At 49.1% G+C, this 26,550-nt stretch overlaps 1 protein-coding gene across 1 annotated transcript in view; it reads left to right on the forward strand.

Annotated features, from left to right (window-relative positions):
• The first annotated feature begins 16,412 nt into the window (after positions 1-16,412).
• Grin2a (glutamate ionotropic receptor NMDA type subunit 2A) overlaps positions 16,413-26,550 on the forward strand; it is a 410,069-nt gene continuing 399,931 nt past the window's right edge. The window contains exons 1-3 of the mRNA XM_032914126.1: positions 16,413-17,516; positions 18,074-18,264; positions 19,736-20,167. Coding sequence (XP_032770017.1) covers positions 19,754-20,167 — 414 coding nt within the window. The 5' untranslated portion in view covers positions 16,413-17,516; positions 18,074-18,264; positions 19,736-19,753. The remainder of the gene's footprint in view (positions 17,517-18,073; positions 18,265-19,735; positions 20,168-26,550) is intronic.

The following is a 26,550-nucleotide window of genomic DNA, read 5'->3' on the forward strand; positions in this document are numbered from 1 at the left end:
GACCTGTCCATTGGTGGAGGCGGGGTGGCAAAGTTCTCTAGTATTATTATGTGGTATTTAATGTATGATTTGAGCTTTAGTAAACTTTCTTTTACATATGTGCGTGTTCTTGTGCCCTTGTATTTGGGGCATTAGATGTTCAGAATTGAGAAGTTATCTTGCTGGATATTTCCTTTGATGAGTATGAAGCATCCTTCCCCATCTCTTATGATTACTTTTTGTTGAAAGCCTATTTTATTAGATATTAGAATGGCTATTCCAGCTTGTTTTGTGGGTTCATTTATTTGGAAAATGTTTTTCTATCCTTTTACACCAAGGAAGTGTCTATCTTTGTTGCTGAGGTGTGTTTCTTGTATGCAGCAGGATGATGGATTCTGCTTACATATCCAGTCTGTTAGCCTGTTTTTTTTTTTTTTAAATTGGGGAATTGAGACCATTGATATTGAGAGATATTAGTGGCCAATGATTGCCATTGCCTGTTATTTGATGTTGTTGTTGGTGCTGTGTATGTGTGATTCTCTTCTTTTGGGTTTGTTGTGAGATGATGAATTCCTTGTGTTTTCTTGAGTGTAGTTACCCCTCGATTTAAAGTTTTCCTTCTAGTATTTCTGTAGGGCTGGATTAGTAGAAAGATATTGTTTAAATTTGATTTTGACATAGAATATCTTGGTCTCTCCATCTATGGTGATTGAAATTTTGTTGGGTACAGTAGTCTGGGCTGGGATCTGTGGTCTCTTAGGATCTGCGAGACATCTGCCCATGATCTTCTGGCTTTTAGAATCTCTGTTGAGAAGTCAGGTGTAATTCTGATACATCTGCCTTTATATGTTACTTGGTCTTTTTTTTCTTACAGCTTTTAATATCCTTTCTTTGTTTTGTACATTTGGTGTTTTGATTATGTGGTGGGAGGATTTTCTTTTTCAGTCTAATCTATTTGGTGTTCTGTAAACTTCTTATACATTTATAGTAATCACTTTCTTTAGGTTAGGGAAGTTTTCTGCTATGATTTTGTTGAAGATAATTTCTGGCTGTTTGAGCTGGGAATCTTAATCTTCTATTCCTATTATTCTTAGGTTTGGTCTTTTCATTGTGTCCTAAATTTCCTGGATGTTTTGAGTTAGAAACATTTTACTTTTGCTGTTTTCTTCGACTGGTACATCAGTTTCTTCTATGGTATCTTCTATTCCAGAGAATTCTCTCTTCTATCCCTCACACTGTGTTGGTGATGCTTGTGTCTGCAGTTCCTGTTCTCTTTCCTAGGTTTTCCTCTCCAGAGTTGCCTTCATTTTTGCCTTTACTGTTTCTCTTTAGGCCTTGAACCATTTTATTCATGTCCTTCACCTTTTGATTGTATTTTCCTGTATTTCTTTAAGGGATTTATTTACATTCTTTTTGAAAGTCTCTAATGTCTTCATGAGATGAGACTTACAGTCGCAGTCCTTGCTTTTTAGGTGTGTTAGGATATCCAGGGCTTGCTATAGTAGAAGAGCTGGGTTCTGATGGTGCCACATTGTACTGGCTTCTGTTGATTATGTTCTTGGGCTTGCCTTTCATTGTCTGGGTGTCTCTGGTGTTGGCTGGTCTGGTAGTCCCTGGCTGTCCTGGGGACTGTCTCCACCTCTGATAGGGAGGGTCAGAGCTCAAGGGTGCTGGTCTTGCTGGAGTCCCAGCAGGCAGGGGCATTGGGGTGTGGCTATTTCATCTGGGTGTCCCAGATTGGGGCAGGCCTCTTGGGTGGCAGGCAGAGTGAGTGGCCACCCAATTTCAAGAGCTCATGATCTCAAACTCTTATGAGTGTTCTGTAATTGCATGTATGGTGTACATGAACATGAATGCACTCACAGGACCTAGAGAGCAATGTTGGGTGCCCTGTTCTGTCTCTCTCAATTTTACTACTCCCGAGGCAGCATTTCTCACTGTCTCTGCCCCAGTCCAACAATACTTACATGACAGGCACAGGTATGGCTTTTTACTTGGGCACTGGTGCTCTGAACCCAAGTGCTCTTGATTGCTTGGCAATCACTCTTACTCACTGAGCCACCTCCCTAGGCTATACTCATAGACTCTTTTCTTTCCCTTTTTCTTTCTTTTTCTTGTTCCTCCTCCTCCTCCTCCTCCTCCGCCCCCTCCTCCTCCTCCTCCTCTCCCTCCTCCGCCTCCTCCTCTTTTTCTTCCTGTTTGTTGTGTTGAGACAGGGTTTCCGGTTGTCCTGGAACTCACACTGTAGACCAGGCTGTTCTTGAACTCAGAGATCTGCCTACCTCTGTTTCCTGAGTGTTCAGCCTACCTGCTTCCAGAGTGCTGATATAAACTCTTGCTGGGACAAAGTGACTGGAGAGTGAGTGGGTAAAGCATTGCCACTCCCCTTCCTCAGCATTGGAAAGTCAGTCTTTAAATACAAATTCTCAGAACCCACTGCTTGGGCAGAGTTTGTAGAGATTGAACCAAAATCTGCATTGCAATGTCTTTCCATTTACAGCTTCTTTGGCATCTGGATTTTGAGATTTGCTGTGTTGTGTGTAAGACAGGAACAGAGCAGGTGGAGGAGCTGGCCAGCAGCTAGGTAGCAGGCTTTTGTGCTGGCTATGCAGCTGGTTTCTTGGGTGACTTTGGCAAGTGATTTACTATTTTGGGTTTTATTCTTCTTGGTGGTAATAATTATACACAACTCAGAGAACTATTCTGAAGGTCTGGGTGGCATAATGCAAATGACATACGTACGTAGCTGGGTACCTGGTGCAGTTAGCATTCGAGTGGCGTTGTCATTACTGCAAGAGTCTTTGCAAAGAGATCCCTCAATTTTCTTGCAGTAGTCAGAGCTACAGTTACAGTCCTCTCTCAACTAGGACCATTATTATTTGGAATTTATGAGTTTTAACATTCTGTTTCACTGAGGAGGAAGTCAAGGTTCAAAGCCTACCTGTCTTGTCTGAGGAGGGAAGAGGGCCAGAGCTCATTGTGACTTACTTATGAAACTGTCCACCATACCATACTGTCCCCAGATATAGGAAATTCTGTTTGTCTTGTTTGCTAAACTGAATCTTACCCCACTTTACCTTTAAATCCAGGTTCATAATATCTTAGTTGCTTGAAGCCTGGTGCACTGATTTGTTATTTTAAGTGTTTGGGATCTGGATGCTGCCCTCTACCAGTCACGATGGGAATTGCTGGGCTAGGGCTTCTTGTAGACCTCTTTGTAGTCAACAGGGTCAGGTCCACTTGCCAAAACCCAGCACCACCATCTTCCAGAGAACAGTAGCTTTCTGCTGATCAGGGTCTCCAAGGCTCATTGGCCTGGACACCAGAAGCTTACCCTCAAATACCAGCTCTATTCACAAGTGGACCCTGAGTAATTACTGAGGAGACCCCTGACACTCCTTGGAGAGTCCATGTTCACAAAAAACAAAACAAACAAACAAACAAAAAACCCCAAAAAACCCCCTAAAAACCTGGGGGCTGTGGGTGAGTGCCTATTCCAATCTGTGTGTCTGCTCTGAATTTTCACTGAACTCAGTCAATACAGGTGCCAGGTAAATATTCCATGCACAGAGAACTGGGGTGTCCTTACCATCACCTTGGCCCTTTCAGATAGGTTGACTGTTTTCATTTGAAGAGATGTAATAAGGAAGGCTGAGTATCCTCTGAAGAACCCAGAGGCATGGGAAAATTATAAGCTAAGACCTTGCCTTGGAGGCCAAGATATTCATACATACATACACACACACACACACACACACACACACACACACACACACACACACACACACACAGTCCAGACTTGAACATATAGCTGAAAACATTGAAATTCAATCATCTGACCTTACTCACTAAGTGCTGGGGAATTACAGGTGCATGCCACCATGTTCCTTTCATTCAATCTGGAGACTAAACCTGAGGCCATGTGTGTGACAGGAACTCTAGTGACTGAGCTTCATCTCCAGCCCTGCATTTATGTTGGGCTCATTTAAATTGTGTTGTCCAAAGTACTGGACCATACAGCCAGCTCTTATGAGCATACCCACCACCTTCTCCCTGTCTTTACTTATTACTCAAGCAAGCTATTAAACGTCATGTCAAAGACAGATTGAGCCCCACAATGAGGCACAATCCTCCCCTCCTGCTGTCTGTCTGTTGCCCTTCACCCCCTCCTCTGTACTTCAGCCACCTGTTGTCCCTCTTCCCAGATAGCCACTGTTACCATTTCCTTTTGGTTCTCTCAGAAATACATATAAGCACACTCAGTTTTCTTAAGCATATAGTACCTTCTAGAATCATTTGTATTTTCTTTCTGTTATTTTATTTCTTTACATTTGCACTTATTGCATGGTGTGTGTGTGTGTGTGTGTGTGTGTGTGTGTGTGTGTGTGACCATGGAGCACATATGGAAGTCAGAGAACAACCTTGGGAAGTCAATTCTCTCTTCCTGTTATAGGTTTTGGGTTCTGGGAAATGAACCAGTCAGTCATGCTTGCATAGCAAGCCCTTTTACTCACTGAGTCACCTCTCTGGTCCTTGTTCTTTTTATAAAAAATAAATTCTTAATTGAAGAGTAATTTTAGAGGCGTAGAAATATCGAATAGGTAGAACAAGTTCCTATAGACACCTCACCCTAATGCAGTAACTTATATGAGTCTGGGACAGTTCTTAAAGATGGGAAATGAATAATGTTACATTGTTTGCTCACCAAAGTTCAGGCTTGGAGCCTAGGGATGCAGCATCTTGGATGCATGGGGTCTTGGGTTCAATCCCCAGCACAGTACAAATCAGGTGAGATGGTGTATACTATTATGCCAGCACTTGGAAGTAGAAGCAGGAGGAGTAGAAGTTTGAAGCCATCCTTGGCTACATAACTGATTCAAGACCAACTTGAGCTTAAGGAGACCCCGTTTCAAAACCAAATCAATCAACCAAACAAAAAAATATCAAGCTTTGTTTTGATGTACAGGGTTTCCCACCAGTACACTGGAGGATTCAACTCCCAATTCTATTTCTGACTTCATATATTCCCTTCTCTCTCCCTTCCTCCTTCCCTCCTTTCCTCCCTCCCTATCTGGTTTTCAAGATATAGTCTGGATACAGCTTAGACTTGAACTCATGACCATCCTGCCCCTCCCCCCCAGGTTCTGTATTTGAGGCATACATTACTGTGTCTGGCAGCTGGTATGCTTTTTCATAGATCAAGAATACACCCCAAGAAAACCGTTCATCACTTTAAATGACCAAACCAAAAAACAAGCCCAAAAAACCATGGCAGTGAGCCTCCAAAACCCATACCCAACAAAGAAAACCATGAAGTTAAATACTATTTATTACTTGGTGAACTACTTGTAAAGCTCGGCTTGACATATGCCATATACTTCAGTGAATTCTGCTTGCATGACAGACCCATTGTTGCAGATGGGGAGACTAAGGCTTGGGAGGCAGGTGACTCACCCACTCTTGCTCAGCTAGGAAGGAGGTGTGTATGTACTTGGAGCCCCAGCCCGCTGATCCCATCAGGGTGTTGAACCTGCTGCAAGTTGCTTTCTTTCTCTGTAGCAACCAAGTCCTTGAGCAGCTTTGTCTAATGACCAGAAACATTCTTCATGTGATTTGGATTTGACCATAGGGCGTAGTGACAATGTATTTTGTAACTTCCTGGTATAAATGGAGTTCTTTTTATAGGAATCAGGACTCTCGGGGTACAGGTCCAGGGATTTTAATTGGGTGAGAGGGAGCATCAAGTAGCAGAGTGTGTTCTGAATAGAGTCAGTAAGCACCTGCTTCAATCCTGGTTGGCTTTGGCAACAGTTTTAGTGCTCATTAACAACAGCAATCACCTCAATTTAGTGACCTCTTATCCTGTGGCAGGCACTGCCCAACTTAAGCTAATCTTTTTTTGCAATACTATGCTAAGTCACAAGCAATGTGCCCATTTCTTAGCTGAGAAGACAAAGGTTCTATGCACCAAACAACTCGACTTGCTCAAGAGCATACAGGTAGGTATAAAACATTCAGTGTGTGTGTGTGTGTGTGTGTGTGTGTGTGTGTGTGTGTGTGTGTGTGTGGTTGTTGTTGTTTATGGTACTAAAAATCTAACCTAGGGCCTTTTTTTTTTTTTTTTTTTTGTTCTTTTTTTTGGAGCTGGGGACCCAACCCAGGGGCCTTGCGCTTCCTAGGCAAGCGCTCTACCACTGAGCTAAATCCCAACCCCTAAAAAAACCCATGATTTCAAATTCGAGGATACTCTTATCCTCATGCAGTGGCACAGCGCATCACACTACCTAACTCTCCCACATTTTTGAGTTGTCTGTGGATGACTTTCAGTGCTGAGCTCAATGCAGGTTCTGGGTAAATAACAGTTAGGCTGTCCTGCCGAGGGGAGGATGGCAAGAATGAAGTCCGTGGATCATGGGTATAGTCAGTTTCACCCTCAGATATTCTTTCTTGGCCAAGAGTTCAGTCTGGTGGGTTGAGAGGGCTGAATATTATCAATCAAGATTTCCATTGTCCAAACTGACCAGGGGAAGAAAGGGTCATTTCCTTTTGGCTCCATGCTGTGTTCCAAGAACACACACACTTTCAGAGGAAGCATTATGACACACACGGGCTCAGGGGTGACTAGTCCATGCATCTCTCAGGCTTTGGGATCTCTTTCCTCTTCAAAAAAAGCCACGGAAGCATCCCAAGCTCGCAGCTGGGTAAGTGCCTCCCCTGGGCATCCTCTGGAGGTTGGAGGTCTAGGGTAAGTTCCTGGGATCTGCCCTGCCTGTCTTCCATTGCCCCTGGCAGGGCAGCCTGCCTCCTTGGGAGAACAGGCTGCAGCCTCAGGCTTGTGAGCACCGTGTGGCTCTGTAAACCGAGCAAGGAAAGGAGGCTTGCCAATGTGTCACAGGCCAGCACCCCCATGGGCACCATCTGGGACCCACTGAACTGAAGAGCCAGCATCATCCAATGGCTGTCTCCTCCACCCACGGTCACACCTTCCTGAATGCACACAAGATCACTTGGCCTAGCAAAGCTGTCAGAGCACTAGGGGACAGGAATGTCTCCACGGAACCTCTTTAAGCTCCAAAAGGCTATAGGGCAAGCACAAGCGTATTAACAACCTCCTCACATTCCATACTGGGCGCTATGCTAAATGATCTGTGCAGACTGTCTCAGCTGATTAGTTCCACCTTGGCATGGAAAGTAGTGGTAATTTCGTTGGGAAGCATTACAGTAAGAACATTATTATCTCTATTTTATGGATGAGAAAACTGAGGAATGGGGAGGTTAAAGGGATTTAGCTGGGGTCATGAGATCAACACACTTCAGAGCCAAGGTCAGACCTAGGTTTTTACACCTGGCAGGCGGTCTTTTCCTACAGTCTAATCTCTGTTCATTCTTTTGTTGATGGGCAGTTCTATTCAGTCACTTGCTCTTTCTCATCCCCGGTGGTAGCTTTGGTCCATATGTTCTGAATATTAGACTTTCTCAGGTCACACCGTTAGCTGTGGTGCAGGAAGAATGGATGAGAAGAAAAGAAGAAGGCGGGAATATCACACTCCTGCCATCTTCCCTCCAACCTGAGCCCAAGGCACCAAGTTCAGTTGCTTCCTGTGTTAATGAATGAGAGTTGGCTTGCAAAAGGGGCCCTGCTGCTTAAAGTCAAGTCTGAACACCAGGAATTTATAATTTGACATTCTTCAACCCACAGGGAAGGAAAATGAACCTCAGAGAGATCACCTCTCTGAAGAGGCAAAGTAATGACCCACACAGGCCTGATACTTGCAGGATGACATCTGTGGATTCAGATTGCAGCTCTGGAGTTTAGGATGTAGCTCAGCTGGTAGAGAGAGCCTTGTCCAACATGCAGGAAGCCCTGGGACTGTCCTCCAGTACTGCACAAACTGGGTCTGGTGGGGATGCCTGTACTCTAAGCACCCAGGAGGCAGATGGAGGAGAAAGCCAACTTAGGCTATACAGGTCTCCACCTCAAAAACCAACAAGCAAGCAAGTCAATCAATCAATCAATCCTCCATGAAGCACACCTACACCCTAGCTGTGACCCCTGTGACTGGAGTCTCTGGGATTGACTAGTAACCAGGTCTGCTTGCTACCACACAGTCCTGGAGAGGGAAGTTGATATCCTTGGTTACTTCTCTAATGGAAAGACTCATCTTTTGGCCTCTCTACTCCTAACAACACCAAGCTCCAACCAGAGGGCGGAAGGCATGTGATGCTAGCTTATCTACCCATTTATGGTGCATTCACCAGGCTTGGCCCTGTATATTTAAGGCTTGGTCCTACCCTATAGTACAAGTGGGAGGTGGTGGAGCCTAATGTAAAGAATTTAGAGCTGACCTTGAAGGGACCTTGAGTCCTTTTTGAGCCCAGGATTCTCACTGAACCTGGAGCCTGGGTAAGCTAGGCTGGCCATCAGCTTCAGGAATCTGCCCGTCTCGGCACTCTCCTCCCACCATGCTGAGGTTATGGTACTCTGATGCCGTGCCTGCCTCTTTTTGCTGTGCTGAGCATTCAACTCACGCCCTCATGCTTCCAAAGACAGCTTGTTATCTGCTGGGCCATTTCCTGGGCCTCCTCTTTTTAGGTTGTTTCACCTGGTGCTTGTTACAGTGACATCCGAATCCAGGGTACCCTCCCTCAAGGAAAACTTTTTAGTGGTTTTCTCTTTGCCACCATCTCCTGGAACTCAAGTGCAAGGGAGTGTTCTGTTCTCCTGGACAGACACAGGGTAGCCTTCTGAGGAAACAATGCAGACAGAAGGCTGTGTGTTACTCTTAGCAGCTGGGTGACCTCATTTATAGCTCCAGACTTCACTTCAGAGAGTGGCTTTAGGGTTTCGAGGATCCACAAGGGCCCCTGAAGCTCCAAGGTGGCATGCTCTGACAACCCTGGAAATAAGATTATGTCCTTGGCATCCAGACATTTCCCCGGAAAGTCCTCTCCCTCCACACAGACCCATGAATCAGACAGAGTCGTCGCTTGCTGCCTCTGCTGGGTGACTGATGAGACTCTGGAACACTACTGGCCCTAGGAAACTGGTCTGCTAGGATCTGACACCAGAGCTCTGGCTGAACCATCCTGACAGTCATGGCTGAGCCAGAGAGGCTGGGGTAGGGACAAGGCCTGTACAATGAAGGGTAAACCCTGTTATGGGACAGTTCCCAGCAGAGGCTGCACTGTAGTTAAGACTGTGAGCAAAGCACCCCAAGTGCTTGCCGGTGGCAGCAGCTTAGCTGAAGTGGCTTCTGAAGTGACCCTTCTGTGTCCTTGTCATTGGATGAGCAACTGCTCATTTGGTAGGTCGGATTGCAGAATGCTGACAGTCACGTTTCAAAAATTCACTTTATTTCAAAATCTTATTTATTTATTTTTGTGCGTGCATGCGCGTGGGTGCCAGGGCTCACATGTTGGCATCAGATGGCAGCTTGAAGTAGTTGGCTTTCTCCTTCTACCGTGTGGATTCTAGGGCTGGAACCGAGGCCCTCAGGCTTGATGATAGGTGCTTTTTCTGCAAGACTAATTTGCTGGCCAAATTTAAGTTTTTGTCTCTGTGTGCACAGGTGCACCGACATGCATGTGTATGTGGAGGTGGAGGGAGAACCTGGGGTTACTCTCCAGACACCATCTACCTAAGACAGGCTTTGAGATGGAACCTTGGAACCTCTCGGTGACTTGATTCTTCTGTGCTGGCGGCTCAGTGAGTCCCACAGATCTGCATATCTCCACCCCACCAGTGCTGGGAGTACAAGTGCCATTGCTCCTTGCCTTTTTTAAAAAAAGTAGGTTCTGGGGCTGAAGTCAGGAACTCATATTTGCAAGCCCCTTACTGCCCGAGCCATCACTCCAGCCCCACGGTCCTGTTTAGCAGCAGGCAGACGACCGACTCACACGCTTAACTATGAAGCCTTTGGGGTAGAAGACACAGCTTCCTTCACAGAAGTTCTTCTCTCCTTGTCTCTTCTTGGTCTGTGCACTTGTTGTGTAGTCAGAGCCCCACAGACATCCTCTCGGCCCACGGGAGGCTTCCTTTAGAAGCATACCACCATGCATGTAGTGGCTTCCTGCCTCTCTCTGAGCACAGCATCGTCCAGGAGCATAAGGATTACTTGTCCTGCATGACCCTTACTAGTGAGGGAGCAGAGTGGAGAAAGGCTCCATAAAGCACTGACTCTTTCTAAAGCGATGACACGTAGGGTCACTGCCTTCTAACTCCCAGTCCTTTGCTCTACAAGGTGTCTGGGTGTCCCCTAGGTGTCCTATCAGAGAGGACACCAGGCTGCATCGCACAAAGAATAAACAAAGAAAGAAATCTGCCCCCGTGTCCATTCCAAAGATGGCAGTGGGTTGGGGTAAAGAGCATTGTCCCCAGCACGACAGGATGGGCCATGGGCCCACGGAGATTAGTATGGAATGAGAAATCTGAATCTTGGTGGAGCCCAGATTCTAGCCCTCCAAGAAGAGCCGCAGAATCCTAACAACCAGAGCAAAGGGTAGCCTTGAGCTCATGTTGTGCAATCTAAACCTTTCTCTTACCAGTGGGGAAAGCGAGATCTAAGGGGGAGCAGGCCAAGCTGATGGCTCAGAGGCTGGGGTCTGACGGAATGCAAAGGGAACGGGTATTAGAGTAGGCTCAGAGCGGCAAGCCGAGGCTGCATCTGTTTCCTTGATGGGGATAAAGAACACAGAGTGGAGCATGTTTGCAAGGTCTGACCTGAATTGTGAGGCAAACAGTTAATGAATCAATCAGTGACGTCTGTCTTGGCACAAGCCAGATACATTTTTATTTTAATACTGCAGGGAGTTGAGCCCAAGGCTTTACACATGCTAGGCAAACAGCCTACTACCCGGACTTATTCCTACCCCTAGGACATACTGGTCATCTGCCCTCAAGGAAACGAAATAGATCAGAAGGCCAAGGCTGGGGCTGAGGCAGTGTAGGAAACTCTGGGAGTTACAGCCTGCAAGCTAGACCTGGAGGGACGGTGAGGCGGGCCATCAGAGGCACGGCAGTGCTGGAGGAGGCCTTGGCTAGTCTGCTGTGCAGGCTGTGCCCTCACCCCGACCATGATCTGCTTCTGCTCTGACCTGGAGCCTAAAGATCACTTTGTATTTCTTTGGACTCTTCGTAACCTACACATGCACTGCACGTTACCCAGCAATTACATACTAAAATCCTGGGTCTTACTCATTTCCCCTCTACTCTTAAATCAGATTGGCCCTGCTTGAGGCCCACGGTTCTCACAGGCAAAATGAAGACGCTATTCCAAACCGGAAGCTCTCAGAGAAAGAGCGCTTTTGCAGGTGGGTAGTGGTTTGCATGTGTAGTACAATAGGTGTCTGATTAGATCTCTCTCTCTCTCTCTCTCTCTCTCTCTCTCTCTCTCTCTCTCTCTCTCTCTCCATATTTAAAAACACCTTTTTAGACTGCAGGACTTATATTAATTCACATATGAATTCATTGTTTAAAATTTTTCATTGTACACGATGACTGTGTTACATAAAGAAATTTCCGTATAAGTTAAGGATATCTCCCCCCCCCCATTACCATCCACCACTCCTCTTTGTTTCTTCTGACGGTTTCACTTCCAATTTCACGCCGTACATGCATATGAGAGAAAACGTGATACCTGTCTTTCTGACGTGGACTTACTTCTGCACAAGGGGGCCATCTCGAGTTGTATCTCAGCTGGTTCTTCTCTGTGGCTGGGAAAACTGCTCTGTCCATGCCTGCGTTGGGGGGTACCAGCTTTGCTCCTTGACTTAGCTCTTGTGAATGGCTGCAGTGACCACTGGTGTGCAGGTGTCTTGTGATATGGACTTAGAGACTGCTGAGTAAAGACCGAGGAGAGGTTCATCTGACTTATCTTCCGTTCTTTGAGAAACCTCCGTATTGATTCTGTAGTGGTAGAACTAGTTCTCACTTCCATGAGACGTGTGGGCACTGCCCTCTGTCCATGGCCTCCCATGTTAGGAGGCGTTTGCTCAGGAATACATCTTAAAGCAGTGCGAGCAAGCAGTTTCTCAAACAGCAGACATGAAGCAGGGGAGACCAACAGTGCTCTTCATTTCTAAGTGCTGTAATTCAGTGTCCGTGTCCCTTGTGAGTAGGGACATAAAAAGAAGTGCACTCCATGACTGGTTAACTTTCCTTCTGTCTCATAGATAGGAGGAGGCAACTGGTCTTTAATCAGATCAAAACAGAAACACAGCAACAGGAGGGGCTCTTTTGGGGGAGAGGCGCTAGAAGATAAAGTAATAGGATTGAAAACAGTTAAGACAATGTTTCTTACGCCCAGACTAGGTAATTCAGTGACTTTAATGATGTGAATTGTGGTAAACCCAGTTGGGACAATTGACTGAAGAATGGTATCGATCTAGGTGCCCCACCCCCCTCCCCATCTCTCCCTTCTTTCATCGTCTTAGTTAACATTGCTGTTGCTGTGATGAGACAACCAAAAGCAAACTCAGGAGGAAAGGGTTTATTCTGCTTCTGCTTCCACTTCACAGCTCATCATCAAAGGAGATCAGGACAGGAACTCAAGCAGGGCAGGAACCTGGAGGCAGGAGCTGAGGCAGAGGCCCTGGAAGGGCACTGTTCACTGGCTTGTACTTCATGGCTTCCTCAGCCTGCTCTCTTATAGAACCCAGGACCATCAACCCAGGGATGGCCCCACCCACAATGGGCTTGGCCCTCCCCTCATCAACCACTAATTAAAAAAACAATGCTCTTTAGGCTTCAGGCTGGCCCACAGCCAGACCTTATGTTGGCATTTTCTCAATTGAGGTCTTCTCCCCTCTGACAACTCTAGCTTGTGTTAAATTGACATGAAAGTGCCCATCGCACCCTTTTCAACCTCTCCCCTCCCTCCTCTCCCTTCTTCTTTGTTCCCAGTCTTGGTGGACAGTTCCTGTGGAGGAAGCTTTCCTTCCATCAGAATCTGACTTGGCTTCTTAGGCTTGGAGTAGGCTAGCTTTGCGGTGCAGCACAGGGTCTGGTTCTCCTGAGTCCATAACCATGTCAAGTCTGTGTGGAGGTTCCAGTTCCTGACCCAAGGCATCTCTTGCACTGGTGGGACACCCATTTCCAGGGAATGTCAGCTTTTGTGGCTTTAGACACAGACTGTTTCTTTGGATAACTGTCATCTTCCTGTATTTACAAGGATGGCATGTATTTAACTCAGCCTTTTGCAAGTCAGACACCACCCTTCTATCTTTTAAACAAATAAAAATCAGTTCTAGGCTCAGCACTGATACACGAGAGAGGAACTTGTAAGGATATCACCAGGATCATCTCAGACTTCATTCCAGTTTCCAAACCTCTGTTCACAGCTGCTAAGATGTGGAATCAACCCAGACGACCATCAGTGGCCGGAAGGAGACGGTGGTACAGGTGCACAGCAGAGCAGTACTTGGCCACAAAGCAGGATAAAATGTGGTCATTTGCAGCCAAGTGGAGGGGACTGGAGGGCATCATATTGTATCAAATAAGCCAGACACAGAAGACAATGACTGCATACTCTCTCATTCGCCATGATTAGTTAGGAGGTGGAAAAGATAGGAGGTACAGAAGGTAACTGAGAACCCAGACATGATTGGAGAGAAAAATACATTCTGCAGCTGTAAAGTGGAGGGGTCACTGTAGTTCAAAATAACCCGTTACACACTTTATGAAGACCTGAAAGACAGGAGCTTGAAGGTTCCAAACGTGAAGAAGTAGGAATGAAGAAAGTTAGTTCCTTTGATCAGCTCATGAAACAGCCCGTGTTAGGACCACCATGCTCTATTCCATGTGTAAGGATTGCATGACAACAAAAATCTAATCCAATAAAATTATGATTGAGGTGAAGCTCAGCTGGTCGGATGCTTGCCCAGCATGCACAGAGCCCCATGTGCCATCCCCAGACTTACACAAACCCGATGTGGGGTTGCACCCCTGTTCTGAACCCTTGAGAGGTGTGAGTAGGAGTCAGAAGTTCAAGGGCATCCTCAAATATACCAACGAGTTCTAGGCCAGCTTGGGACACATGAGACCCCATCTCAAAATCCAAATTCAAACCCAAACAAACCTAAACAAAATCAAACAAAAACAAAAACAAAAATCTACATGTGGCCCCACATCTGGGGTTCTGATGGAATAAGGTGACCATAAGCATGAATGTTTTTTAAAAAGATTTTCTTTTATTTTTACTTTAAATTATGTGTATGTTGGTTGTGGGTTTGTGTTCCTGAGTGCAATGCCCATGGAGGCCAGGAGAGGACATTAGACTCTTTGGAGTTGGTGTTACATGTGCTTGTGAGCTGCCGTGGAACTGAACTCCTGTCTTCTGCAGGAAGCTGAGCTGTCTCTCCAACCCCACTGTCTACAGCTCATGGCTGCCTACAGGAGATTGGATACAAAATGTGTTTATTTGTACAGAGTGCTGGCAACACAGTAATTGCAAATAAACAGGGACCAAAGACATGGTCCTGTGGCAAAAAATTATTAACCACACAACCACACAAGCCTACAAACCTGACAATCCAAGCTCTGTCCTTGGAACCCATGTAAAAAGCCTGAGGTGATGATATGATTCTGGAATGCTAACGCTTTTGCTGTGAGATGGGAGGCAGACATGAGAGTGTCCCCTGGACGCTTGGCCGACAGCTTGGCTAAAATATACAGCAGCACAGTACAAGACAGACCCTGCCTCAGTAAGGTGGGAGGAGCAAATGATTCTGAAAATTGTGCCGCGATGTCCACATGCCACGGCATGTAACACCCTCTCCCCATAAATACATCTTTTTAAAAGTACAAAATAAAAATAAAAACAAAAAAGCTATCTGCACACGCATCGAGATGGGTGAGACGCTGAGCCATCGGTTTTTGTTAGAGAATCAAACGAGTGAACTCCATTTGTCCGCAGCTGACAGGTGGGGCAGAACCACTGCATGGCATTTAAAATCTGCCACTGAACCTCATCCCTGGCCCTGGTTCTGCTGTTTACACTGAGGTGAGGCAAGGTCTCATTCAATTGCTCAGGCTGGCCTTGAACTCACTCTGCAGCCCTTGGAAACCCTGCACTTAATCTTCCCACCCTGGTCTCACAGTGGCTGCACTACTAGGCCTGCTTTTCCCATTGTGTTTGTTCTTTATGATTTATCCTGCAGGCTTTCCCCTGCTCTCGAGATGTCTCTTACAGATGGGCCTCACTACGTTACTTAGGCTGCATGGCCTCCTCAAGGATGGGGCTACCGGAGTGCACTAATCTGAACGAAGACAGTCTAATTTCCCCAGTTCCCAGGTCAGAGTCCTGTATGATATCCACACAAGAGAGAAGCCCAGCCCAGCCCAGCCCAGCCCAGCCCAGCCCAGCCCAGCCCAGCCCAGCTCAGCCCAGTCCAGCCCAGCCCAGCCCAGCCCAGCTCAGTCCAGCTCAGTCCAGCTTAGCCCAGCTGGTCCACAGCCTCAGGAAACGGACCATTGCTCCAGTCTCTGCCTCTGTCATAGCATAGCCCCCCCCACCCTTTACCTTCCAGATTCTGTCTGCCTCCTTGTTTTCTTTTGTGTAAAACCCCAAGGGATTCCACGCATAGCATCAGCTCCACGATAAACCCACATTAATCAGCCATATTAATCCCCCATCCAGGGGGTTACTTTAGAGGACTCTCATTTTTATTTCCTGAGCACCTACTATGTGCCAGGTTTTGTTAAATCTTTGACCATTGTCTTTATTGCAAAATAACCCTGAGACATAGGCGTTCTCTCTCTCTCTCTCTCTCTCTCTCTCTCTCTCTCTCTCTCTCTCTTTTTCTTTCTTTCTACCGCTGTTGCCCACCTGCTTTTCCAGATTACCAGTCACTAAAGGAGGATGGTGATGCCTGAGTTTGGTGAATCTGCGATAACAAAAGCTACTCAGATTAGGAACCACAAGAAGTTTTCACAGTTGCTTCTCTGAGCAACATGGAGCAGATTCTGTGTTTGTTGGGTGCAGCTTCTGTCTGGGCTAGGAGCTGGCTAGCTGGCTAGATCTCTGGGATTTCTTTTGTAAAGATACGACACAATTCTATTCTTAAGACCCTATCACTCTGTGAAGGCCAGTACTCTTAAAACCATCCCCTCGAACTCAGGATTTTAGCATATGAATTGGGGCATAAGGATTCAGGTGACATTAGGCATCAAGTGTGTGGGGGGAGGCAGACAGGTGTTTGGGATTCAGATGACAAAGGTCAATGCAGACCGCTAATGAGGGGCCTCGTGCTCGGTTGGTAGATTGGAGCTTTCACATCCAGTTAGCCCCAGCCTCTTGGCTTATCCCTTCTGGTGACTTAGAAGTGGCAACCACAGGGCTACTTTTTGTCTGGAACAACTTAGAGAAGAAAGCAGCAAGTGTGTATGTGTGTCTGTGGGCGCGTGTCTGTGTGTATGTATGTGTGTGTATGGGCGCGCGCACGCGCGTCTGTGCGGGGAGAGAGTATCTATGTTTTTGATTTTAAGCTCCTGGATCCTTGACATCAGAGTGGGTTCCCATACCAGGGTGGTGAGGCATTGAGAGGAGCATCCTGGGCGGGTGTGTGCGTGTCGGCGTGCCCTGCGTGGAGCAGGGATTGCTGCACCCAGCGCCAGGCACCGGAGGAGGAGGAATCCGTAGCAGAGATCTGAATAATTGATTCTTCAGCAGCACCAGACGCCGGGGAGCGGGCGGAGAGCGTGGTTTCAGCATCAAGGTTGCGCGCCACCGCAGGCTCCCCCCGTCACCAGCCAGACACCTAGGTCGGCCTTGTTCCGCTGCCGCCGCTGCCGCCGTGCGCTCCAGAAGAGGGTGGCCGCGCTCCGCGTCGCCGCCTAGGGACTGCGGGGTCTGCCTCGGCCAGCCTCCTGGGTGGGCGACTGCAGGCGGACCAGAGATCCAAAAAAACCGTCGGATTGCGCGGGGGTTGCTGCGTTGCGTCTCGCTGGCTGAGAACAAGTCCTAAGTTGGTGTGGTGGATGCATCTGCTTTCCTTATCCTCCTAGGCGACCGCAGCAGAAGCGCGCCCCAGGATCCTGGCTTCTCCTGTGTTGTGAGCCGCGGTGGCCAGGCACTCTCCTGGGCTCCCGCTGACCAAGTGAGGAACCGAACGCCCAGCGCGGTGCTGGCCCCGCAGCGAAGGGCCCGGAGAGAGCTGCGGTCCTCCGCCCGCGCCCTTCTCGGCCAGGGACCGCGGGGATCCCCGGCCACACGCGCGCGCGCGCTCCCACACTCACTCACTCACACACACACACACACACACACACACACTCACTCACACACACACACACACACACTCACACACTCACGCACGCCAAGCAGGAGCAGGACTGCGGAGAGGGTGTCCAGGAGCGCTCAGAGGACCGGCAGTCGCTGTCCGGAGTGGAGCAGAAAGCTGAGCCTGGGCTCTAGAAGAGAGGCTCCTGAGGTGCTGTGCCTGAGCATGGGGCTGGATGAGGTCTGAGAGTCGCGGCGGCAGCAATCAGCCCTGGAGATGACCAGGGGTGGCCACTGCTGAGAACTATGTGGAGAGAGGCTGCGGTGAGTGTTGGCGCGGGACGCCAAGCCTGGGAGGGCCCTGTGAGAAGCTAGTGGGGGGAGGTATAGATAGGAGGGGGCGGCAGGACGCACAAGAGGGTCGCTACGTGGGAGTGATCACACCTCCCTCGGGGATCCGGGACCGCGGGAGCCCGCGTCCTTCCCTCCCCCTCTTCTCCCGGCTCGTCGCAAACTCAGCCAGCGCCCCCTCCTTTCCTGCCCCCCCCAGCTCAGCAGCTCCTGGTCGCACAACTCCCAGTAGCGGGCGCCGAGGTGGTGGTACGGGGTGAGGGTGGAGGTTCCCACTAAGCTTCTTCTGGGTGACCAACCTGGGGCTTCCACTCTTCCGTGCGTCCCTAAAAGGAGCTCTGGTTATCAGCCACAGGAACTGAAGACCCGCACCGAGGGTGTTGTAGGCACCAAGCTCCAGCTTCCTCTCTGGTCGAGCCCCCAGGGTGCATAAGGGGGCTGTGAGCACTGCAGACTGCATCCCTCCCCCCACCTTCCCCCCGCACTGGTGGGTTGACCCTGCCTCTCCATCTCTCCTCCGCCCTGGTTAGAGCCCTGCTGCAGAGCCTCCGGCTGGGATAGCCGCCCCCCGTGGGGGTGATGCGGACAGCGCGGGACAGCCAGGGGAGCGCGCGGGGGCCGCAGCATGCGGGAACCCGCTAAACCTGGTGGCTGCTGAGGCGGCCGAGATGCTCGTGCGCGCAGCACGCCCCATTGCATCCTCCACCTTCTCCGGCTACAGGTACGTCTTAGTGACACGGGCTTCCCAGGCCTGGGAGGGTATAGGCTCAACCGGTGAAGAGAGAGGAGAGGGTTCAGTAGGGAGATGGGGGAAAAGAGCGAGCAAGAGAGAGCTGGAGAGGGAGAACCCAATGGCGAGGCGTTGGAGGAGCACCAGGTGGCGCTGCGGCCCTGCACTCCACCTTGCTCACCCTAAAATGCCAAGGCTGGAGTTTGCCCCAACTTCCCCCGGGTGCAACAACAACCGGGCCGAGGGGCGCGCACTTGTACTCGCGTGCACGATCGTGCAGGCATTTTCAGACAAGCACTGTTGTGCACCTGGCACAGTGCTTATGTGCACACCACCTGAGGACGTTTGAAGGCTCCAGCTGGCCGTGGGCATCTCTACGGTGGCCTGGGGATGTGCGCAGAAAAGCGCGCGTGTCTGTTAGCGTGTGCAGCCCACTGCCCACGTGCATCTAAGATTTGGCTCCAGGGTCTGCAGTGGAAAGGCTGGGGAGGGGATGTACACTTCTCGTCCATCTGAGAGCTTTTTGGAAGCCTACCCCCAGCCCCCGCACGTTCCTTTCCAGCTCCCACGCGCTGGCCCACTTGCGGGGTGTTGGGGTGGGGGTGGGAGGCGGCGCTCCTACTCTCCAGAATTCTGCATTTCACACGGCGTGAGAGATTGTATGTTGCTTGTGTGTAGGGGGCGGGTCCTGGGCGGCTTGCCATAGAGCGGCTCATGGCTTCTCTCAGCAAGGTAGTCGGGCCTCAAGTTCCCCCCGGGCACCTGAGAACCCTGGGTCACAGAGAACACCCACACTTTCAAGCGCTTGTTGTATCCCCTGCATGGGAGGCGCGGGATCTGCAGCCGGTGGGTGCCATTAAAGGAGCGAGGTCTGTGGCGCACTGGGCGAGCTCCCAGGGGGTGGGGTCAGTTAACCCTCTTGGCTTACCAAAGACTCAGGCTGCGGTATGCAGGCGCCGCCTCTCACGCCGGGGCTAGTCCGGAGTTCGCTGCGCGTGAGCAGGGGGCGGGGTCGATAACTTGGTACACGCACTTGCGGAGAAAGAGGGTTGCAAAGAGGGCTCGGTCTGGGCATCTGTTTGTGGGTGGTGGTGGGGTTCATGGCTCTCTGGGAGCCTAGGAGCTGTGGTCTGCGTCAAATCTGGGGAATCTTATGTGGAATTTGGACCCAGCTGGGATTGAAGGAGGCGGCTGGAGGCAAGAGAGAAGGAGGGAGGATGCCAGGATGGGCTTGGGGACAGGGATGGCGAAATAGCTCGGACTGGAGTGATACGTGGACATGGACATGGGTCGAGGAATGTGGATGGCATCAGCGATGAGTTCTCCAGTGAGTGACAAAAGCAGTCAGTGCTGGGGTCGGGTTTCATACTTGACTCTCAGAGCGGGTACCGGGGCAGTCTATCCTGTCTCCAGGGTCCCTCACTGACCACCAACCTGCCTCTCGCTCTCCTCCACCATACAGGGACCCTAAGTGGCGACCATGGGCAGATTGGGCTACTGGACCTTGCTGGTATTGCCGGCCCTTCTGGTCTGGCGCGGTCCGGCGCAGAACGCGGCGGCGGAGAAGGGTCCTCCAGCGCTGAACATTGCGGTGCTGCTGGGTCACAGCCACGACGTGACAGAACGCGAACTTCGAAATCTGTGGGGCCCAGAGCAGGCAACCGGCTTGCCCCTGGATGTGAACGTGGTGGCGTTATTGATGAACCGCACTGACCCTAAGAGCCTCATCACGCATGTGTGCGACCTCATGTCCGGGGCACGCATCCACGGCTTGGTGTTTGGAGATGACACGGACCAGGAGGCTGTGGCCCAGATGCTGGATTTTATCTCCTCACAGACTTTCATCCCCATCTTGGGCATTCATGGGGGTGCATCTATGATCATGGCTGACAAGGTAAGGCCAGGAAGAGATGGACTGCCAGGGTCCTGGGAGGGTGGTTCTACAAATGGCGGCCACCACGGGGGTGGGGCATGGGGGTGGGCTGGCGTGCCCTAAGCATCTGCTCAATACGAAAGCAGGTTCGGTGGCCCCTGGCCTTTCTGAGAATTGCTCTATGTCTCTCTGACCCAGACATGATGGAAATGACCTTTGCTTTTGTTTTTGAAAATGGGGTACGGTACTCAGAAGCACCTTGGTGTTCCAGGATGAGCACAGAAACCACAAAAGTAGGACAGGGGGTAGTGATGGAATGTTTGAATGTTTTCGAGTTAGCCCAAAGGCAAGTGTGGGAACTCTCGGGTCAATATGGCTATATTCCTACAGTGTCAGGTTTACCCGAATCTCCATTTTTCTCTCTTTTGGTAAAGTGATTAAGCAAGCCTACTACTACTAAAACAAACAAACAAAAAACCCCAAAGACGGGTATTGAGGTATTTAGAAAACCGTAAAAGAGGAGAGATTTGTGCTGGCCTAGACTTACAGGAGTGGAGGTGGGAGCCTGAGAACCCTAGGGATAGAGGCATGTGGGCGAAACTCTGCCTCTAGGGTGTAGGAGTGTGTGCTGGGAAGTAACTCCAGGCCCAGAGTGTGGAGAGCCTGGAGGTTTCCTTCTGTAGCTCTTATGTGGGCTGACAGTTTCACTACAGGGCTTCCAAAGAATTTCAAATGGAAGGTTCTGGAAGAGGGACCTTGGCATGGAAGTTGAATTTCAGAAATGAGAGAAAATGTGTCTGACTTTCTTGGCTTTCTTTGGACAGTAGCTCTTTGGAGCATTGGTTTGGAGAAGAGGTCAGAGTGGGATGTTAGGAATTATGCTGAAGTGAAGAGAGGGAAGAAAGTTTAAAGGGAGGGGAGGAGGGGGGGAGGGAGGGGAGAGAGAGAGAGAGAGAGAGAGAGAGAGAGAGAGAGAGAGAGAGAGAGAGGCACTGAGTTAGTGTGCTGCAACCCCACAGAAGCCTCAGGAAGGCTGGGGTACTTGTGTCCGGGGCTGCCAGCTGGACACATTCCTGGAGAGTGCTCCTAGGTAGCAGGCTAAAACTGGAGGGATGGGTGGATATTTGTCACAGCACTTTCCTTTTGTCTGTCTTAAAACATGGCTGTTCATCAAATGAACTTCAGCTCTGCTCAGTGCTCCCGACAGCTCCTCCTGGGTCTCCTGGGCTGTGGCACGTGCAGTGAAAACACAGCTGGTCCAGTATCTGATTGAACATTGGTTCCAAATAGCCCTTGTCTAGAAGGATCTTCACGGGAGGTTACAGCCCCTCTCCCTTTTGGAAAGCTCCTTCTCTGGTACGATGAAAGCAGGGGAAGGCTTGCAGTGTACCGGTTGTGTCAGAACTTCGAAGGGCGCTAGAATTACTGGGACAAAATGGTCGGAGCACAGGGCTGTTGGGAGACTTCGCCAAGACCACACAGCGGGTGATGAAAGTAGATGCCTGTTCGTCTGCTCTCAAGCTGTGATCCAGGGAAATCAAACCTAACCTTTAGCATCATCACTCCTTATTTAGGAGGAACAAGACATCAGTTTTATTACATATGAGGTACCAAGCCATGGGGGAAGGCAGCGAATCAGCCTAGAGGGCTTAAACAGTTGAGAAGAGACCATCCTTCTCAAGAGGCACCAAGAGGGAGAATGGTGGTTCCTGTTTAGTAGAGGGGAAAGGGATCAGATGGTGAGACCTAGGTAACATCGTTGACCTTCCATTCTAAAGGTTTTGACTGTTGAAGCAGCACATATGATAGGTGTGCTAGGTAGGTCCAGCAGGGCATGGAAAGAAAAAGAACAGGTGAAAAGGTGCATGCCTTTGACCCGGCATTTGGGAGACAGATCTCTGTGAGCTCCAGGCCAGCCATGGCTACACAGTGAGAGTCATCAGAGAATTCTGCTCCTGGGAATGTGGTTTGAGGTTGGGAGGGTTGCGTCGCTTTCTGGATCTTTCTTCTGACTATGAGGTGGAAAGTATGTCAGGAAGGGTCTCTCTTGATTCACTTGTCCCCAATGTGAGCACTCCTTGGTATGTTATGGTCCTGACTACCAAGCAACCTTGATCCATAAAATAGTGGTCTCCGATGAGCTAGCTGTCACAGCATATTCTTAAGCGTGCTCTTAAGATGAAGAAAAGGACCAGGGAATGGCAAGAGGATGATGTGTAAGGACGTTTGCAGAGAAGACCAGACCAGAGAGACATCAGACAGCAGGACAGAAGAGAGGCTGGAAGCATCTGTTGTTGCAGTGCACCAGAGGGCCTGGCTTCTGGGGCTTCCCAGAGGCAGCCTAGAGGGATTTCCACAGCTCTGATCGCATTAGACATGGAGGGAGATGAGTCAAGATGGCAGAGACACCACTGGGCATGTGCTGGTTCTCACGTAGAGGAGGGGCAGGTGGTACGGGGAGGAGTGGGTTTGGAGGGTGGTATTTGGAGAAGCTCGGACGTTGTCTGAGATGCAAGCAACCATTCCTTCATTAGGAACGCATGTGTTTGGCTGTCTCCTCACCACCTGTTTGTGTCGCTGCTTAACGTTCAGTGGACTTTATTTAGCTTTATGGAATTAGTCATGGGATGTTGTCCAAAACTGCCTTGCAGTATTGTGACCAGAAAGCCCCAACCTCTCCAGACTAAAAAGACCTGATAAGGGGACTCTATTTGGGTAATGTCCCACAGAGCACACTTATGGTCTTTTCATTTGATAGTGTAATAATAGTTCATTATCAGGTAAAAGGAATTATCTTTCTCTCTCTCTCTCTCTTTCACACACACACACACACACACACACAAGCACACGTGCACATACACATGTACAGGCTCAAGACTTCAGGCACATGTCACTTTTCACCTTTCTTTCAGTCTCCTTCACCCTCGAACAGGGTTTATACCAGTAGTTCTCAACCTTCCTATTTCTGTGACCCTTTAATACAGCTCCTCATGCTGAAGTTACCCCAACCATAAAATTATTTCTGTTGCTACTTCCTACCCGTAGTTTTGCCACTGTCGTGAATCATAATGTAAATATCTCTGTTTTTCAATGGTCTTAGGTGACCTCTGTGTAAGGGTCACTCAGGGTTTCAACCCTCAGGTCTGAGACCACACACTAAATGCAGTGATGTCAAGTGACGGGTGCTTGAGGTGTTGACTTGGTTTGCTGTGGAGGCACAGGTTTTTGGTGGCACCAGCGGGTAGGTAGGCTTGCAATATCATTCAGTTAGAGGTGGACATTAAGCTTGGTGTAGATGAAGCTCTTACTGTACCTTCATCTGTCCTAGTCAAACAGACTCGTGCTGCACAGGAAACATAGCAAGTCGCTTAGACCTTGTCATCTCTGCTCACCACCCTCGTAGTCTCCCTTTCCTGGCCCCTGGGGAAGAAAAAGCTGCATTCACATTTTACCTGTGTCACCTCTCAGTGTCAGCCGTGTGGGATTTGGTTTGGTATACTTATTTTTAATTATTTATTTTTAAATAAAAAGACGTATTTATTTTACTTTATGTGTGTGAATGTTTTGCCAGTGTGCATGAGTGTTCACCACGGGCATGACTGCCGGACTGCGATGATGGGTGGTTGTGAGCCGCCATGTGGATGCTGGGAATAGAACTCAGTTCCTCTGTAAGAGCCACAAGTATTGCTGTATCTACCAGTCTTATATGTTTATTTTTAGTGTGTGCCCATGCATGCATGTGTGTCTGTCTGTGTGTGTCGGTGTGTCTGTGTGTGTGTCGGTGTGTCTGTGTGTCTCTCTGTGTGTGCATGTGTATGTGTGTGTATCTGTGTGCATGTGTGTCTGTGTGCCTCTGTGTGTGGGCATGTGTGTGTGTGTGTATCTGTGTGTGTATATCTGTGTGCATGTGTGTCTGTGTGTCTATGTGAGTATCTATGTGCATGTGTGTGTGTGTATCTGTGTGCATGCATGTGTGTCTGTGTGTCTGTGTGCATGTGTGTCTGTGTGTGTGTGCATGTGTGTCTGTGTGTGTGTGTGTGTGTGTGTGCATGTGTGTCTGTGTGTCTGTGTGCATGTGTGTGCATGTGTGTCTGTGTGTGTGTATCTGTGTGTCTGTGTGTGTGTCTGTGTGTCTCTCTGTGTGTGCATGTGTGTCTGTGTGTATCTGTGGGCAAGTGTGTGTGTGTGTGTGTGTGCTCTGTGTGTGTGTGTGTGTGTCTCTCTCTCTGTGTGTGCATGTTTGTCTGTGTGTGGAGACCAGAGGAACCCTTGAGCATTGTTTCTCGTGTGCTACCACCTACTTCACTTAGAATATGTCTTTGAGGACAGATTAAAAACAGTGTGTGTGTGTATGTCTTTTGAAATAATGAATTCTCCTCCATAGACACTGTAAAAATAATGACTTTTCATTGCAGAGCACTTAGAAGGTACGGTAAAGTTTAAGGAAGAAAATAAAAAGCTCACTGTAAATTTGATCAGCGGGATTAACTGTGGCAACATGTGGGCACACTTCCTCTAAGAACAGTTTGCTGGGTTATAATTTCAGAGTTGTACTACTGTTATGTTATTAGTTTTTGTACTCTATAATCTGGGAGTTTTGACCAGAAGACTCAAGTGTGTTTAGTTGTGGAGAACTCTTCGGCCTGTCTGCTGGATTCCTCCCTTGTCTGGCTTCTCCTCACTGTTCGCTCGTCCTGACGTATGTAACTTTATGCCGTGGTTTCTCAACCAAGTCTCCTGTACTTTATGTATTTTCTTAGTGAGCTTGTTTTCAGAGCAAACATATTTTATTTTTAATTGAAATAGAGTTACATCAATCCTTTTCCTACTCCAACCTTTGCCAATCACCTTCCCCCAAGCCCATCCCATACTCTTCTTTACTTTGATTTTATTTGTTACACACACACACACACACACACACACACACACACACACATGTATGCACAAACATCTATAAACAGAACCCATGACGTTGGGAATGGAAGCCGGGACTGTATGCGTGCTAAGCGTGTGCTCTCCCACCGAGGGGCTCACTCAGCAGAGGGCAGAGGTTCCTTCCCCTTCCCCTTTCTATCCCTCCCTTGCCCCCCTCCACCCCCTGCACATCAACTCACTGCAGGACTGGGCGCATCCTCTCCCACTGAGGCCAGGCCAGGCAGCCAAGTTAGGGGAGTGGGATCCATGGGCAGACGGCAGATTCAGAGACAGCCCCCTCTCCAGTTGGGGGGCTGGGAACATCCTTCTAAACCAGAATTCCTGCCAACAGCTCAGTCGGGAACTTTCTTTTCTCTTCCTGGCTTATAGTGTAGACTGGACCCATCTAGGTTGGTGACTTCCTTATGGCTCCTCGACACAGGCAGGGGCCTCCTGGGCTGCAGCTCCTGAGGGATGGATGGTGCAGATGGGCCAGCCTGGGGAGTGGGCAGTGTGCACTCCTGCTGCCTTCTCTCCCCGTGGGTGTTAATACCTGCGCTCGCACGCTCTGTGTGCTCGCACGCTCTGTGCGCTCACACGCTCTGTGTTAGATTCATCTCCCTGTGGATCACAGGGCTTTGATCTTCCTCCTTGAAACTGTGGACTTTCCCTCTTCCCTTTTCTTTCTTCTTTGGCCCCCTTTCTGGGGTCGGGTATGGGCACTGTGAGCACTCGGCCTGTGCTCTGCACAGAGCTGCACCCTGGTTCCAGCTCTATTCTTTCAGTTCATGCATTTTTAGGGATGCCTCTGTAACTTTGGTTTTTAATTATCTAATTTTTTTTGTGTTTGTGTGCATGTGTAACTATGTGTGACTCTGTCTCTGTGTATGAATGACTGTATGTGTGTATGAGTGACTGTATATGTGTGTGACTGCTGGGTGTGTATGAGTGACTGTGTGTGTGTATGAGTGTGCGTGTGTATGTGCATGTGTGTGAGTGTGTGTGTGTGAGTGTGTGTGTGTGAGTGTGTGTGTGTGTGTGCGTGCATGACTGCTGGGTGTGTATGTGCTATGGCATATCTGTGGAAGTCAGAGAACAACTTTTTGGGAGTTGGTTCTCCCCTTCCACCTGGCCTTTGCCATAGTGTGTACCTCAGGGCAGTGTGCAGTGGCCCTCGAGCTCAGATGAGGCTCCTGCCTCCTGTCTCCTTCCTCTGTTCCCCATCTTCTTGTGGGAGTTCTGGGATTACCAATGTGCACACCAGGTTTTTCACGTGGTTCTGGGAGAGGAAGCTTAGGTCCGGCCGATCCACCTCCCTGGTCCAGTCCTTTGCTCTTTTGGTTTTTGATTTCTTGTTTTTCCTTATTCCTAAGCGACACTGCATACATGAAAAGGATGGAAACACCTGTACACACGTCATGTCTTAGAGGCAGCAGACGGAGAGACTCGAATGTGTTCCCTGTGGTTTTGAGCTAGTTATATTTCCCAAC

Source organism: Rattus rattus, chromosome 9 (assembly GCF_011064425.1).
Source record: "Rattus rattus isolate New Zealand chromosome 9, Rrattus_CSIRO_v1, whole genome shotgun sequence".
In the NCBI taxonomy this organism is placed as follows: Eukaryota; Metazoa; Chordata; class Mammalia; order Rodentia; family Muridae; genus Rattus; species Rattus rattus.